Raw genomic sequence first — 15,284 nt, 5'->3', positions numbered from 1 at the left:
TATTATATTATTTGTGCCCTGGTCCTATAAGAGCTCTTTGTCACTTCCCACGAGCCGGGTTGTGACAAAAACTCACACTCATGCTTATGTTTAATAAATGTATCGTGTGTGTGTGTGTGTGGGGCAGGCTTACAATGATGACAAAAAAGAGGTGAGAGGGGGTACGCTAGAGGGGGTACGCAGCTGGAGGTTGAATGTTTGAAGGGGTACAGGACTATAAAAAAAATGTGGGAACCACTGTTCTAGACGATTCTATGCTTCCAACTTTGTGGCAACAGTTTATGGAAGGCGCTTTCCTGTTTCTGCATAACAATGCCCCCATGGACAAATCGAAGTCTATACGGAAATGGTTTGTTGAGATCAATGTGGAAGAACTTGACTGGCCTGCACAGAGCCCTGTCCTCAACCCCATCGAACACCTTTGGGATGAATTGGAATGCCGAATGCAAGCCAGGCCTAACCGCCCAACATCAGTGCCTGACCTCACTAATACTCTTGTGGCTGACTGGAGTACCCGCAGCGATGTTCCAACATCTAGTGAGTGGAGGCTGTTATAGCAGCAAAGGGGGGACCAACTCCATATTAATTCCCAGGATTTTGGAATGAGATGTTTGACAAGCAGGTGTTTACATACTTTTGGTCATGTAGTGTATCAAAAAGTTTAGTATATAAATATTTTCGAAACATCAGAGCAACCTTGAATTAATCTTATTTGAGTTATAAAAAAGAAAAAAAACTATTGGAACCAAGATTGGAACCAAATGATGTTAGCACAAGTGGAGGGAAAGTTGGCGCAAAAGTAACGAAATTACACTTAACGAAAATGTATGTTTAATCCAGTATAAACTAAATGTTTACAATTTATTATAAAAGAGAGAAAACTCAGTCTACAGCACAACAGCAGAGTCATGTCTTAAGTGTAAAACTACTAGCTTTCTGGGAATACTATGAGGTGCAAAATGTATGGACGGAGCAAGAAAGTTGGCTGTCAGAAGTATTGCAATGTAAACTGTCTTTTAATCTATCTATCCTCATATTTCATGACATTGCATATAGTGGTGTAGAGAGATACCCAATGAGCTGGACGATACATCACTCATCTTGAAAAAAACATACTAAAAACTTGGAAATCAATCAATCCGCCATCATGTACATAATGGAAAAATGGAATGATATATTATTAAAATAGCATGGGCGACCACGAAAAACAAATTGGTACAATTTAAGGCCAAGTGGCAAACAATATTGCACTAAGGATGGGGGTGTGAGCATACGGGTCTGGGCAGAGGAGATGTAGTCGTTGCTTGAGTGCGTCTGTAACTTGTCGTTTGTATGTATAAGTTTGTATTTGGAGAAAAAAGAAGAAAGAGTGTCTGTGTGGGGGGGGATTGCTGCTACCGTTGCTGTGAAGCTCCTGCTCTCCACAGTAAAACCACACACAGACGCTGCAGTCTGGCATTGAATAAACATCTCATCCCAACATGGCCCATTAATTTAAAAAAGAATCATGCACACTGCTAATATTTGGGTTTGTTGAGTATGTTTTTGTTTCCAAGAGTGTGTGTTCTGTTGTGTGTGTGTCTTACCGGAGTCATGCGGAGGGGAGCGTGCGTACTGCAGCCCCTCATCACGTGGCCCAGCGTCTCAGAAACCATGATCCTCAGCTCTCCTGAGTAGCAGTACACCGCATCAATCTTAGGCCACCAGTCCAATGGAGACTGCAGCAAAGGAATGGACAGAGGGTTAAACTCAACCCTCTAAACAAATCTACTGTAGGCTTCATTATAAAACATTTGAAACAGAAACGTTATCCTGTAAAGAGACTTGGATAATACAAGGGCCTGTAGGTTAAATAGTAAGTGGGTGTTGAGTCTTATCCCAATCGAAACTCATTCAGAAAATGACATGGGGCCTTCAGCCCAGTAGGATTTGTTAGGGTGGAGAGATGGGACTTCTCCAGTTTGCCTGGAGGGGAGAAAGATGGCAGCTGTACTCTCCTACTCTCTGTTACCCACCCACCAACCCAGACAGACAGAGACACGCAGGAACAAAAGCAGCCTCTGACTTGTGCTCACAGACAGGAAGTGCTTTGCGTGAGGGGGGTGAGAGAGAGACCAGTTATACTCTCACTCCCTCACACACAGTCTCCTAGGCACATGGGGAGCTAATAAAAGGGTCTCTGTATGAAATCTTCCCTCAGGCACTTCCTATTGAAACACACAAACACACACACACACACACAAACCACATGAGTGTCTGCAGCACTTCCTCTCCCTGCATGGCTCATCCAGAGTGAGATGGTAGTCGATCTAATGGCTGGGTAATAGAGCCAGCCCAGTGTATACAGTAGTGATATCATCTACACAAAGTCACCACAGATAAGGTTACCACTGGTCATTCTAGACATGCACTGTGTGCACACAGCATTGGTCACTTTATATACTTTGAATAGTGGAACTGGACATTGGCATTTGGTGTGTTGATTGATCCCTTAACCCTATGTTGGGCCATGACAACACACACTTACATTGGTGATGATTCTGTGTAGGGAGTTGACCAGGACGAAGTGGAAGGTGGGAGGGGAGGATGACGCCAGGCAGACCTGAAATGGAGGAGAAAAATAAAGAGAGAGATTAACCAAGGATCACAGAGTCCTTACTTCAACACACCAGTATGTGGTTAAAAAGTGTGCACCAACAACCCTTTCTATGAAAACCTATACTCCAAAACTCAGCTCCATCATTCATTGAATCAGACGGCTCATTCATCACAAAACCAACTGATATTGCCAATTACTTTAATGATTTTCCATTGGCAAGATTAGCAAACTTAGGCATGGCATGCCAGCAACAAACACGACATCACACATCCAAGTAAAACTGATCAAATTATGAAAATCAAGCATTGTAATTTTGAATTCCGTAAAGTGAGTGTGGAAGAAGTGAAAAAACGATCATTGTCTTTCAACAATAAGCCACCGGGGTCTGACAACTTGGATGGAAAATTACTGAGGATAATAACGGACGATATTGGCCCTCCTCTATTTGCCATAGCTTCAATCTAAGCCTAGAGTGTGCCTGGAGGAAAGCAAAAGTAATTATGTTACCCAAGAATAGCAAAGCCCCCCTTTACTCGCTCAAATAGCCAACCAATCAGCTTGTTACCAACCGTTCGTGAACTTTTGGAAAAAATTGTGTTTGGCCAGATACAATTCTATTTTACTGTAAGCACGCTTATAGGGAAGGACATTCAACAAGCACGGCACTTACACAAATGACTGATAATTGATTGGCTGAGAGAAATTGATGCTAAAAAGATTGTGGGAGCTGTTTTGTTAGACCTCAGTGCGGTTTTTGACATTATCGATCATAGTCTGCTGATGGAAAAACGTATGTGTTATGGCTTTACACCCCCTATTATATTGTGGATAAAGAGTTACCTGTCCCAATATATATTTTTTACCCCTTTTTCTCCCCAATTTCATGATATCCAATTGGTAGTTACAGTCTTGTCTCATCGCTGCAACTCCCATACGGACTTGGGCGAGGCGATGGTCGAGAGCCATGCGCCCTCTGAAACACGACCCAACCAAGCCACACTGCTTCTTGAAACAATGCCCGCTTAACCCTGAAGCCAGCCACAACAATGTGTCGGAGAAAACACCGTACACCTGGCGACCGTGTCAGCGTGCATGCGCCAGGCCCGCCACAGGAGTCGCTAGAGCGTGATGGGACAAGGACATCTCTGCCGGCCAAACCCTCCCCTAACCCGGACAACGCTGGGCCAATTGTGCGCCGCCTCATGGGTCTCCCGGTTGCGACAGATCCTGGAAAGAGTTACCCGTCTAACAGAACACAGAGGGTCTTCTTTAATGGAAGCCTCTCCAACATAATCCGGGTAAAATCAGGAATTCCCCTGGGCAGCTGTCTAGGCCCCTTACTTATTTCAATCTTTACTAATGACATGCCATTGAGTAAAGCTATGTATGCGGAGGGCTCAACACTATACACATAATTTCTACAGCGAGTGAAATCACTGTTTAACAAAGAGCTGCAGTCAGTTTCAGAATGGGTGGCAAGGAATAAGCTAGTCCTAAATATTTCAAAAACTAAAAGCATTGTAATTTGTGACAAATCATTCACTAAACCCTAAACCTCAACTGAATATTGTAATGAATAATGTGGACATTGAGGTGACTAAATTGCTTGGAGTAACCCTGGATTGTAAACTGTCATGGTCAAAACATGTTGATACAACAGTAGCTAAGATGGGGGAGAAGTCCATCCATAATAAAGCACTGCTGTCTTTTTAACAACACTATCAACAAGGCAGGTCCTAAAGGCTCTCGTGTGGTCAGGTGCCACAAAGAGGAACCTTGGAAAATGTTAATTGGCCCTTAAATGTACACGGAGAGCTAATATTAATAATATGCATGTCAATCTCTCATGGCTCAAAGTGGAGGAGAGATTGACATAATCACTACTTGTTTTTCAAAGAAGTTTTGACATGCTGAATGCATTGAGCTATCTGTTCAAACTACTAGCACACAGCTTGGACACCCATGCATACCCCACAAGACATGCCACCAAAGGTCTCTTCACAGTCCCCAAGCCAAGAACAGACTATGGAAGGCGCACAGTATGGCACAGAGCCATGACTACATGGAACTCTATTTCACATCAGGTAACTGATGCAAGCAGATAAAAATACACCGCATGGAACAGCAGGGATTGTGAAGAAACACACACAGGCACAGACACACATGATAAGACATGTATATACACATGGATGTTGTATTGTAAATATGTGATAGTGGAGTAGCGGCCTGAAGGAACACACTCAATTTTTGGGTAAGTGTTATGAAATGTAATGTCATGCAATATTTTAAACTGTATATATAACTGACTTAATGTTGCTGGACCCCAGGAAGAGTAGCTGCAGGGATCCTTAATAAACACGAATAAATACCTTAAAATGCTGGTTGTTGTGGGGATTGATGCGGAAACAAGAGACAAAGCAGTCGATCATGAGGTCCACGTCTGCGTTCTGGCTTCCCGCCCCTCTGGAGAAAGGCTTGGTTGGGTTGAAGAGCAGGGCCTGACAGGAGAAGGGAGAAACAAAGTCCATAGCATCAGCTGTGACTGGTTACCACTGGTGACTAATACTGGATACTATGTTTATAATACCTTCCCATAACACTGATGATCAGAGGACCATCTGTGGCTGATGCTCACCTTAAGGTCCACTACGATGGACTGCACCAGGAGGAAGATGACAGAGTGGTCCTCCCAGTTGATGTAGGTGGAGGCCTTGCAGAGTTTGACACAGGCGATGGCAGCACTCTCAGTCAGCTGTTTACTGCCCCCGTGGCCGGCCAGGGCCTTCCTCAGGTTCTCCAGGAACAGTTTCTGTTAGGGACAGAGAAGAGTAGTGTACTGATTAGAACCCTAGTGTGTGTGCCCTGACCCGTGGGTGGGTTGTTTCTGACCTTGTTGACCTTGGTGTCCTCTACAGTCTCTCTGGAGATGTCCTGTGTGATGTCGGGACAGAGGATGAGGAGGATGATCTGCAGTGGCCACACGGCTGCCTTCCTCTTGGCACTCTCAGCAAAACTGTCCACCAGGTCAAACAGCTTCTCTGCACAGTCTGGGAGAGACACGGCCAGGCAACAACACAGTCAGGGAGAGACACAACCAAGCAACAACACAGTCAATAACACACAGTCTGGGAGAGACACAACCAAGCAACAGCAGTCAATAACAGACATACAGTACCAGTCAAAGGTTTGGACACACCTACTCATTCAAGGGTTTTTCTTTATTTTCACTATTTTAAACATTGTAGAATAATAGTGAAGACATCAAAACTATGAAATAATACATATGGAATCATGTAGTAACCAAAAAGTGTTAAGTCAAAATAGATTTTATATTTGAGATTCTTCAAAGTAGCCATTGATGACAGCTTTGCACACTCTTTGCATTCTCTCAACCAGCTTCATGAGGTAGTCACCTGGAATGCATTATAATTAACAGTTATGCCTTGTTAAAAGTGAATTTGAGGAATTTCTTTCCTTCTTAATGCGTTTGAGACAATCAGTTGTGTTGTGACAAGGTAGGGGTGGTATACAAAAGATAGCCCTATTTGGTAAAATACCAAATCCATATTATGGATAGAACCATCAAGCGCTTTGATGAAACTGTCTCTCATGAGGACCACAACAGGAAGACCCCGAGTTACCTCTGCTGCAGAGGATAAGTTCATTAGAGTTAACCAGCCTCAGAAATTGCAGCCAAAAAAGAAATGTTTCACAGAGTTCAAGTAACAGACATCTCAACATCAACTGTTTAGAGGAGACTGCGTCAATCAGGCATTCATGGTCGAATTTCTGCAAAGGAACCACTTACTAAAGGACACCAATAAGAAGACTAGCTTGGGCCAAGAAACACCAGCAAGGGACATTAGACTGGTGGAAATCTGTCCTTTGGTCTGATGAGTCCAAATTGGAGATTTTTGGTTCCAACCGCCGTGTCTTTTTGAGACGCAGAGTAGGTGAATGGATGATCTCCGTATGTGTGGTTCCCACTGTGAAGCATGGAGGAAAAGGTGTGATGGTGCTTTGCTGGTGAAACTGTTGTGATTTACTTAGAATTCAAGGCACACTTAACCAGCATGGCTACCACAGCATTCTGCAGCGATGCGCCATCCAATCTGGTTTGCGCTTAGTGGGACTATCATTTGTTTTTCAATAGGACATTGACCCAACACACCTCCAGGCTGTGTAAGGGCTATTTGACCAAGAAGTGATTGAGTGCTGCATCAGATGACCTGGCCTCCACAATCACCCTACCTCAACCCATTTGAGATGGTTTGGGTCAAGTTGGACAGCAGAGTGAAGGAAAAGCAGTCAACAAGTGCTCAGCATATGTGGGAACTCTTTCAAGACTGTTGGAAAAGCATTCCAAGTGAAGCTGGTTGAGAGAATAAGAGTGTGCAAAGCGGTCAAAATATATTTAGATTTGTTTAACACTTTTTTTTGATATTTCATAGTTTTGATCTCTTAACTATTATTCTACAATGTAGAAAATAGAGGTCGGCCGATTAATCAGAATGGCCGATTAATTAGGGCCGATCTCAAGTTTTCATAACAATCGGAAATCAGTAATTTTGGACGCCAATTTTGCCAATTTGTATTTTTTATATTTTTTTAAACCTTTATTTAATCTTTATTTAACTAGGCAAGTCAGTTAAGAACACATTCTTATTTTCAATGACGGCCTAGGAACGGTGGGTTAACTGCCTTGTTCAGGGGCAGAACGACAGATTTTTACCTTGTCAGCTCAGGGATTCAATCTTGCAACCTTACGGTTAACTAGTTCAACGCTCTAACCACCTGCCTCACGAGGAGCACGCCTGTTACGCGAATGCAGTAAGAAGCCAAGGTAAGTTGCTAGCTAGCATTAAACTTAATCAATCATAATCACTAGTTATAACTACACATGGTTGATGATATTACTAGTTTATCTAGCGTGTCCTGCGTTGCATATAATCGATGCAGTGCGCATTCGCGAAAAAGGACTGTCGTTGCTCCAACGTGTACCTAACCATAAACACCAATGCCTTTCTTAAAATCAATACACAGAAGTATATATTTTTAAACCTGCATATTTAGCGAAAAGAAATCCAGGTTAGCAGGCAATATTAACCAGGTGAAATTGTGTCACTTCTCTTGCATTCGCTGCACGCAGAGTCAGGGTATATGCAACAGTTTGGGCCGCCTGGCTCATTGCGAACTAATTTGCCAGAATTTTACGTAATTATGACATAACATTGAAGGTTGTGCAATGTAACAGGAATATTTAGACTGATGGATGCCACCTGTTAGATAAAATACGGAACGGTTCCGTATTTCACTGAAAGAATAAAAGTCTTGTTTTCGAGATGATAGTTTCCGGATTCGACCATATTAATGACCTAAGGCTCGCATTTCTGTGTGTTATGATGTTATAATTAAGTCTATGATTTGATAGAGCAGTCTGACTGAGCGATGGAAGGCACCAGCAGGCTCATAAACATTAATTCAAACAGCACTTTGTGCGTTTTGCCAGCAGCTCTGCTGTTTATGACTTCACGCCTATCAACTCCCGAGATTAGGCTGGTGTAACGATGTGATGTGACACGGCTAGCTAGTCAGCAGGGTGCGCGCTAACAGCGTTTCAAACGTCTCTTGCTCTGAGACTTGGAGTAGTTGTTCCCCTTGCTCTGCATGGGTAACACTGCTTCGGGGGTGGCTGTTGTCGTTGTGTTACTGGTTCGAGCCCAGGTAGGAGCGAGGAGTGGGACGGAAGCTATACTGTTACACTGGCAATACTAAACTGCCTATAAGAACATCCAATAGTCAAAGGTATATGAAATACAAATGGTAGAGAGAGAAATAGTCCTATAATTCCTATAATAACTACAACCTAAACTTCTTACCTGGGAATATTGAAGACTCATGTTAAAAGGAACCACCAGTTTTCATATGTTCTTATGTTCTGAGCAAGGAACTTAAACGTTAGCTTTCTTACATGGCACATATTGCACTTTTACTTTCTTCTCCAACACTTTGTTTTTGCATTATTTAAACCAAATTGAATATGTTTCATTATTTATTTGAGGCTAAATTGATTTTATTGATGTATTAAATTAAGTTAAAATAAGTGTTCATTCAGTATTGTTGTAATTGCCATTATAACAAATACATTTTAAAAAATCGTCCGATTAATCGGTATCGTCTTTTTTTGTCCTCCAATAATCGGTATCGATGTTGAAAAATCATAAATCGGTCGACCTCTAGTAGAAAATAGGAAAAGAATAAAGAAAAACCCTTGAATAAGTAGGTGTCCAAACTTTTGACAGGTACTGTATGATTCATCACATTAGAACTGCAACTGCATCCTCACCAGCCATGTCTGTCTGTGGTCTCTGGTACAGCATGGTGAACTCATCAGGGTAGTTCTCCACCCAGTTCCAGAAGGCCTGAGGGGGAGAAAAGGGGGTCACACCACCTGCCTGGGAAGCACTGTACCCATCTTCTACTCGCAAAGAAGACTATCAACAACACACCAACTTGCAACAATATTTCCCGTCCTGATTGTATTGTCAAGCTTCAAGACCGGGGCTTCTGGCGAGCCACAGACGGTTAGTGTAACTGAAGTGTATCCAGATGCCTGAGCAGCTCCACAGAAAGTCAACAGACACTGCACTAGAGCAGGAGGAGCAGGGCAACAGAAAGTCAACAGACACTGCACTAGAGCAGGAGGAGCAGGCCAACAGAAAGTCAACAGACACTGCACTAGAGCAGGAGGAGCAGGGCAACAGAAAGTCAACAGACACTGCACTAGAGCAGGAGGAGCAGGGCAACAGAAAGTCAACAGACACTGCACTAGAGCAGGAGGAGCAGCTCCACAGAAAGTCAACAGACACTGCACTAGAGCAGGAGGAGCAGGGCAACAGAAAGTCAACAGACACTGCACTAGAGCAGGAGGAGCAGCTCCACAGAAATTCAACAGACACTGCACTAGAGCAGGAGGAGCAGCTCCACAAAGTCAACAGACACTGCACTAGAGCATGAGGAGCAGGGCAACAGAAAGTCAACAGACACTGCACTAGAGCAGGAGGAGCAGCTCCACAGAAAGTCAACAGACACTGCACTAGAGCAGGAGGAGCAGGGCAACAGAAAGTCAACAGACACTGCACTAGAGCAGGAGGAGCAGCTCCGCATAAAGTCAACAGACACTGCACTAGAGCAGGAGGAGCAGGGCAACAGAACGTCAACAGACACTGCACTAGAGCAGGAGGAGCAGGGCAACAGAAAGTCAACAGAGACTGCACTAGAGCAGGAGGAGCAGGGCAACAGGAGATGAGGACCAGAGACCACTAGGTGGAGAAAGTGAGTCTGTAGATAGATGCGTGAGAGAGAAACAGAGAGAGAGGCAGAGTGGCAGACAGAGAGGCCGACAGAGAGAGATACTCACCTTCTCTAAGCTGTTGATGACACTTAGCTGGGCAGGCTTCTTGAGGGCTTTGAATTTAAACACCGTCTCTGCAGGAGATGACAACCAATAGTGAGTCAACGGCTGAACATCAACAACGGTGCACAACTCAAAAGAAACAGAACATCTTCGGCTCTATCAAACGGATAACTTCAAATGGGACGGCTGCAGGTCAAAATAAAGCAATGAGACTGATAAGAATATGCAAATACCTTGTAGCAGTTTCTTTAGCTTGGCACAGTCCACATTAATGTACTGGATGAGCTCGATGTCATGGACATCCACTGTGTCCTCCGAACACAAAGTGAGCTCCTGCAACCTGAGGGGAAACACCGCAAAGATGGATATTTAATAAAGATGGTTATTTTAATCTCCTCGAATATTCATATTCAATAGAATCACATCATCATTACAAAATTGTAGAGAAGTAGCAGTAGAGCATCATAATAGATACAGTAATCAAATGGTAAGTCTAGGTCTCATTTGACTACCGGTAATAACAGGACATCAAATAGGCTAGTCTGGATGAATGGGCAATGCTTTCAAGGTAAAAGCTGAGGACAAAAAGAGAGAGCGAGAGGCGACACTGGGGAGTGGCTGAGGTCAACTCTCTCTCCCTGTTTTAACATCACATAACATAACCAACTCCTCAGTCCTCATGATTTAATAACCAGCCACTTCATCAGTCTGGGCCTGCCAGTCATGGACCAATAAAACCACAACACAGCTCGGTTAACAAGTGCAGACTGCAACTGACAGACGAGTGGAGCAGCACTCTTCTCTTCTGCCTCAGAACCAACTAGTACACCAGTGCAAGGAGAAGGAAGACAAAATATGTGCTTTCTGAGCTTCAACAAATAATTAATATACCCGAGTGGTTAATATTTACAGATGTTTTCTCCCCACTCCAAACCACTCAGCTCTGACACACACAGGTACACACACACACACACACACACACACACGTGAGTATGCCTCCATGTCTTGTGCAGGTCCTTCTGGGGGTTGGTTTCACAGTGGAACATTACTCCACAAGACACAGACAAAGATACTCTTTATGAAGGCTGCTGACAGACTCCCTTTCTCCCTCTATTTATTTCTCTATCTATCGGGGGTAGATGATAGCTCCAGCTTCTTTTTTCCTCTTTGCTCTTAAAGGTAACCCTCCCTCTACGTACAGCCTGAGGTCTACTACTGTGGCCTGTCGCTTCTCAGAGCAGCTTGGGCTGAGGGTTCGAGTTCTGGGTGTTTATGATCAATGTCACCTGGTGGAGATGCGGCTGAACACGGCATTGAAGTTGTTGCAGCTGAGGGAGAAGAGGACCCCGGAGGCGGAGCTACGTAGCTCGGCGGCATGCTGGTGGCCCTCACGGTACGTGTGGATGAAATGACAGATCTCTGGCAGCAGCTGTTTCACCAGCATAGTCTCATCCAGACGCATGCAGTCCTTCGGTTGCTGAGGGATGGAGGGAAGGAAGGAGAGACCAGGAAGGGAGGGATTAGAGGAAAGGTTAGAGGTCAAACATGAGAAAAACCTTTCAATGTCCTCACTGCCCGATTAGCCCAGAGAGGAGAATAGGCCAGAATAAAACCCTGCTACACAGAGAGAACGGTCAGTTCCCGTCACAAGGCGTGCATCCCTGAAGACACACATTCCCTCTCATTCATCAAGATATAAAACATACTTGGTCTAAAACATCCTTACCAATAGGGAAGATATCACAATCGGTAGGCTACAACTTCACATCACATATTTTAGATACAGTGCATTCTGATGTCTCTCACAGCCTTGAAACAATGCTGTAAATCTAGCTGAGATAATGGCTCTGGACTGAGCTATCCAGACTAATGATTCTACCTGCTGGATTTGGACCTGCTGCACTGCAGGCCTGGGACCTGTCATTACTTCTGTTCACTGCGGAGGGACTGGGGACAGAGAGCGCTCTACTGCAGGCCTGGGACCTGTCATTACACCAGCACACTGTTGGGGGAGTTGGGAAAGAGAGGGCTCTACTTGGGGACAGTGGTGGATCATTAAGTGAAATATTTAATTGAAAAGAGAAGGATTTTCTGATTACTAGTACGGGTGTAATATGTCAATTTTAAATGAACTTGCAGGGACATGGGCTACTGAAAGAGGACATCAACGAGGCAAAAATAGTTAGAAAAAAATGATTCAGATGTCAAGAAAAAGGATGACTTGAAGAACCTAACAGCTGTCCTTCATCCTCAAGCTCGTAGTAAAAAAATGAATACAAATGTCCGGAAACTCGGGGCAATCCCATCGGAGGCTCAGAATGCAAAGTCAAGATGAGCAAGCACCTGGAAAAGCAATCTTCAGTGAGCACATCTTTACTAAGGAGAGGAGAGAAGGGAGCTAGGGGACTACTGGCTACTAACAGAGTTCCCCAAGACTGAAAGAAAGAGACAGGACTCAAACACACAGTTCATGTGTGGGGAGGGGAAAGGGCTCAGATCCAGTCCAGAGCAAAGGCCACTGTCCCCACTGAGACAAAACATCTTGACCACAGACAGCCCACCACATCCTATTGTGTTATGCTGATATCTAATGGAGATCTGCTGATAAAAACCAGAACGCTGCATTAGGAGAGCTTGCAGGGAGAAAAGGAAACAAACCAGGGAAAAAACAGAGGGAGGAAAGGAGAACGAAGGAGAGTGAGCGAGGAAGAGAGTCAGAGATATACAAGCGACATGCATCCATCATTTCCGTTTTTGATGGGGAATGATCCTCACCCCAGCAAGGCACTTCTCCAGTGTGTCCAGGATGATGAGCTGAGAGAGATACAGGTTCTTCTCCGCAGCCTCCCCAAATATTCGCTAGGGGAGAGAGAGACATGGTTGAGACATCTCCAACACTGTACCTGGCTCCATAGGCTTCAACTGACATTGTTTGCACATACAGCACACACACTCACCATGTTGTTCACATTCTTCAGGATGTTCGTGAGGCCACTGATGACCAGTGAGAACTTGTACTTGGAGATGTGTATCAGACAGTCCTTGTTGTGCTCTGTGCTGACTTTGGTGTGAGTGTTCTGTTGGCCCACTTTGACTGGAAGCTATAGAGGGGAAAAAGGGACAGAGTAAGGCTGTTGGTGTTGTTACATGAATCTAAGTTGGTAACTTGGCTTCGTGTCCAATACAAATAACCCTAACATACTGTCAGGAGCATTGAGTACAGGAATGGCCTTCTGTATACATTTCCTGTCAATAAGTCCATCACTATGTTTTCAAGGAGATAGCCTATTCTAGGTCTGCATGACTGAATAACAATACATTTGGTTAGCAGCGCTCCTTGAGCAGTGATCTCACAGTCTCTTTCTCTAGAGACCAACATGTCTGCCTCTAGTGAAGCCTCCTCTGCATCCTGAGCAGGGGATGTACTGTATAGTAGGCTACACTACATTCAGTGGATGTGTCTGAGAGAGCCTGGCTGGCTGGGCTCTCCTCTGCCTCCGACTCCAGCTCAGACAGGATGACAGTGCATCAGCTGGTCTGAGGCCCCAGGCTGACCCAGCCTTGCCTAGGCTCCGCTCCATCTAGCCTAATAACAGCAAATCACAGCTCCATGTGACACCCAAACACCATTAAAAAACACAAACACTCAAAGCAACCCGACTCTCCCACTTCTTGGAAGAATTTTCCCATTTGGTGAGGGACAGCAGTACAGAGGCATGGGCTATTATAGAGCTAGAAGGACAAGACGCTCCCCTCCCTCATCAGACCGGACAGCAGAAGAGACTTGTTGGATAGAGAGGAGTGTAGAGCACTGGGGAAGCCTGGAGGGTGGCCCCTCCCTGAGAATATAGTCCTACACACACAGGGGGTGGATGTGCTGAGCTGGGCTCACAGACACACGCTATGGACTATACTCCATGCATTATGCTCCGTCTCTACCTTTTGGGCTACAGTTGTACGCACCTGCGCATGCACGACCAGACACACACACAGACACACAAGTTTACAAGTAGGACAACTAATACAAACAAATTTACTTAGTCTGCAAAGTGCAGAGGAAGTCCAACTTGACAATTTTGTATAGCCTATGGCTTCTTATAAACTAAACAAATAAAGGTTTGGCGATCTTTGAGGTTGACACACTCTCAGTCCCAACCATCCGACAGGTCCTGAAGAGGTTCCTCCCCCTACAGCAGGAAGATGACCTAACACCCTGACCCCCAACACAGGCCAGGGAGGGGCTGCTCCTCTCCTGGATTAGAGACATGCGTATGTGTGAGGGGACAAAAATGAGAGTCCTGAGACTTGAGCATCTTCCCTGCAAACACACACAGAGAAACCTGCATGCAGATACACTGGTTGACATCCATATTCAGACCAGGCAAACAGACACAGGGCCACTTTGTTTCACTGGCACGGTCTTCAATTCCTCTAAGGTCAATCCCTTTCCTTAGGAGTGCTTTGGCACTAGCCAACAGGGCACTGCACATAAAGAGGGGAGAGAGGAGTACACTTTTCTTGTTGACGTACCGCCAGAAGACATACAAACGCCTAAGTAATTCAGTTTTTGCCGAGTGCCAACATAAAAACAACATTTAGGCGAGCACAGAAAAAAAAATGGAGGTTGGGATTGTTGTGAATCATGGAGATATTTATGACCTAACATCCAAGATTCCATCTAAAAGAAGCATGGCTCTTCTTCACGTGGCGGAGGTTCTCTCTCAGGGCTTGTAAGCAGCATCAGGGATCAACATCACATTATCAATGAAAAGGTAAAAGGTTTCACAAGCTCAAGCACAATAAATTCAAGCACTAGTTTAAGACACTGTTAGAATAAATTATAGGCTTTAATGTTTACACAAATGGGGGAAATAAATGGAATCCTATTCAATTCCTATTCAAAAACACACTACAATATCCTTGGATGTGGCACGGCGGAAGTTTCCACCTTTCATTGGATTTTGAAAAGGATAGTCTGAATGAACTCTAGTGAGGGTTAGATTATTTGTAGGGTAATAATCTCTAATGCTCTGCTTTGACCTCAATGGGTCAAGCTCGAGGAAAGGGGATATAGCCGAACCTATAATATCTGAGGTTGAGCTGCTAATCTCAAAGCTGATTCTGACTAAAAAGCAGTCCCAATCACACCAGAAGCCAACATACACAATCCTTTTTAATGAGTAAATTTCAGTGGCACTGTCAATAGGCTTAACAGTCAAAAGTGGATTTAAATTAGGCCTAATCTCCATGAAAACTTCATCAAAAGTG

General features: G+C 44.3%; 1 protein-coding gene across 1 annotated transcript in view; it reads right to left on the bottom strand.

Annotated features, from left to right (window-relative positions):
• Positions 1-15,284, bottom strand: part of LOC139422932 (neurofibromin-like) — a 66,013-nt gene that overhangs the window by 45,272 nt on the left and 5,457 nt on the right. The window contains exons 2-12 of the mRNA XM_071174414.1: positions 12,974-13,117; positions 12,792-12,875; positions 11,303-11,493; positions 10,250-10,356; positions 10,020-10,087; positions 8,946-9,021; positions 5,489-5,646; positions 5,235-5,408; positions 4,969-5,097; positions 2,528-2,602; positions 1,587-1,718 (exon numbers count right to left, since the gene is read on the bottom strand). Of these exons, the coding sequence (XP_071030515.1) occupies positions 1,587-1,718; positions 2,528-2,602; positions 4,969-5,097; positions 5,235-5,408; positions 5,489-5,646; positions 8,946-9,021; positions 10,020-10,087; positions 10,250-10,356; positions 11,303-11,493; positions 12,792-12,875; positions 12,974-13,117 (1,338 nt within the window). The remainder of the gene's footprint in view (positions 1-1,586; positions 1,719-2,527; positions 2,603-4,968; positions 5,098-5,234; positions 5,409-5,488; positions 5,647-8,945; positions 9,022-10,019; positions 10,088-10,249; positions 10,357-11,302; positions 11,494-12,791; positions 12,876-12,973; positions 13,118-15,284) is intronic.

The sequence above is a fragment of the Oncorhynchus clarkii genome, chromosome 12 (assembly GCF_045791955.1).
Source record: "Oncorhynchus clarkii lewisi isolate Uvic-CL-2024 chromosome 12, UVic_Ocla_1.0, whole genome shotgun sequence".
NCBI classification, from domain to species: domain Eukaryota; kingdom Metazoa; phylum Chordata; class Actinopteri; order Salmoniformes; family Salmonidae; genus Oncorhynchus; species Oncorhynchus clarkii.
This window is presented reverse-complemented; position numbering and strand designations above follow the sequence as displayed.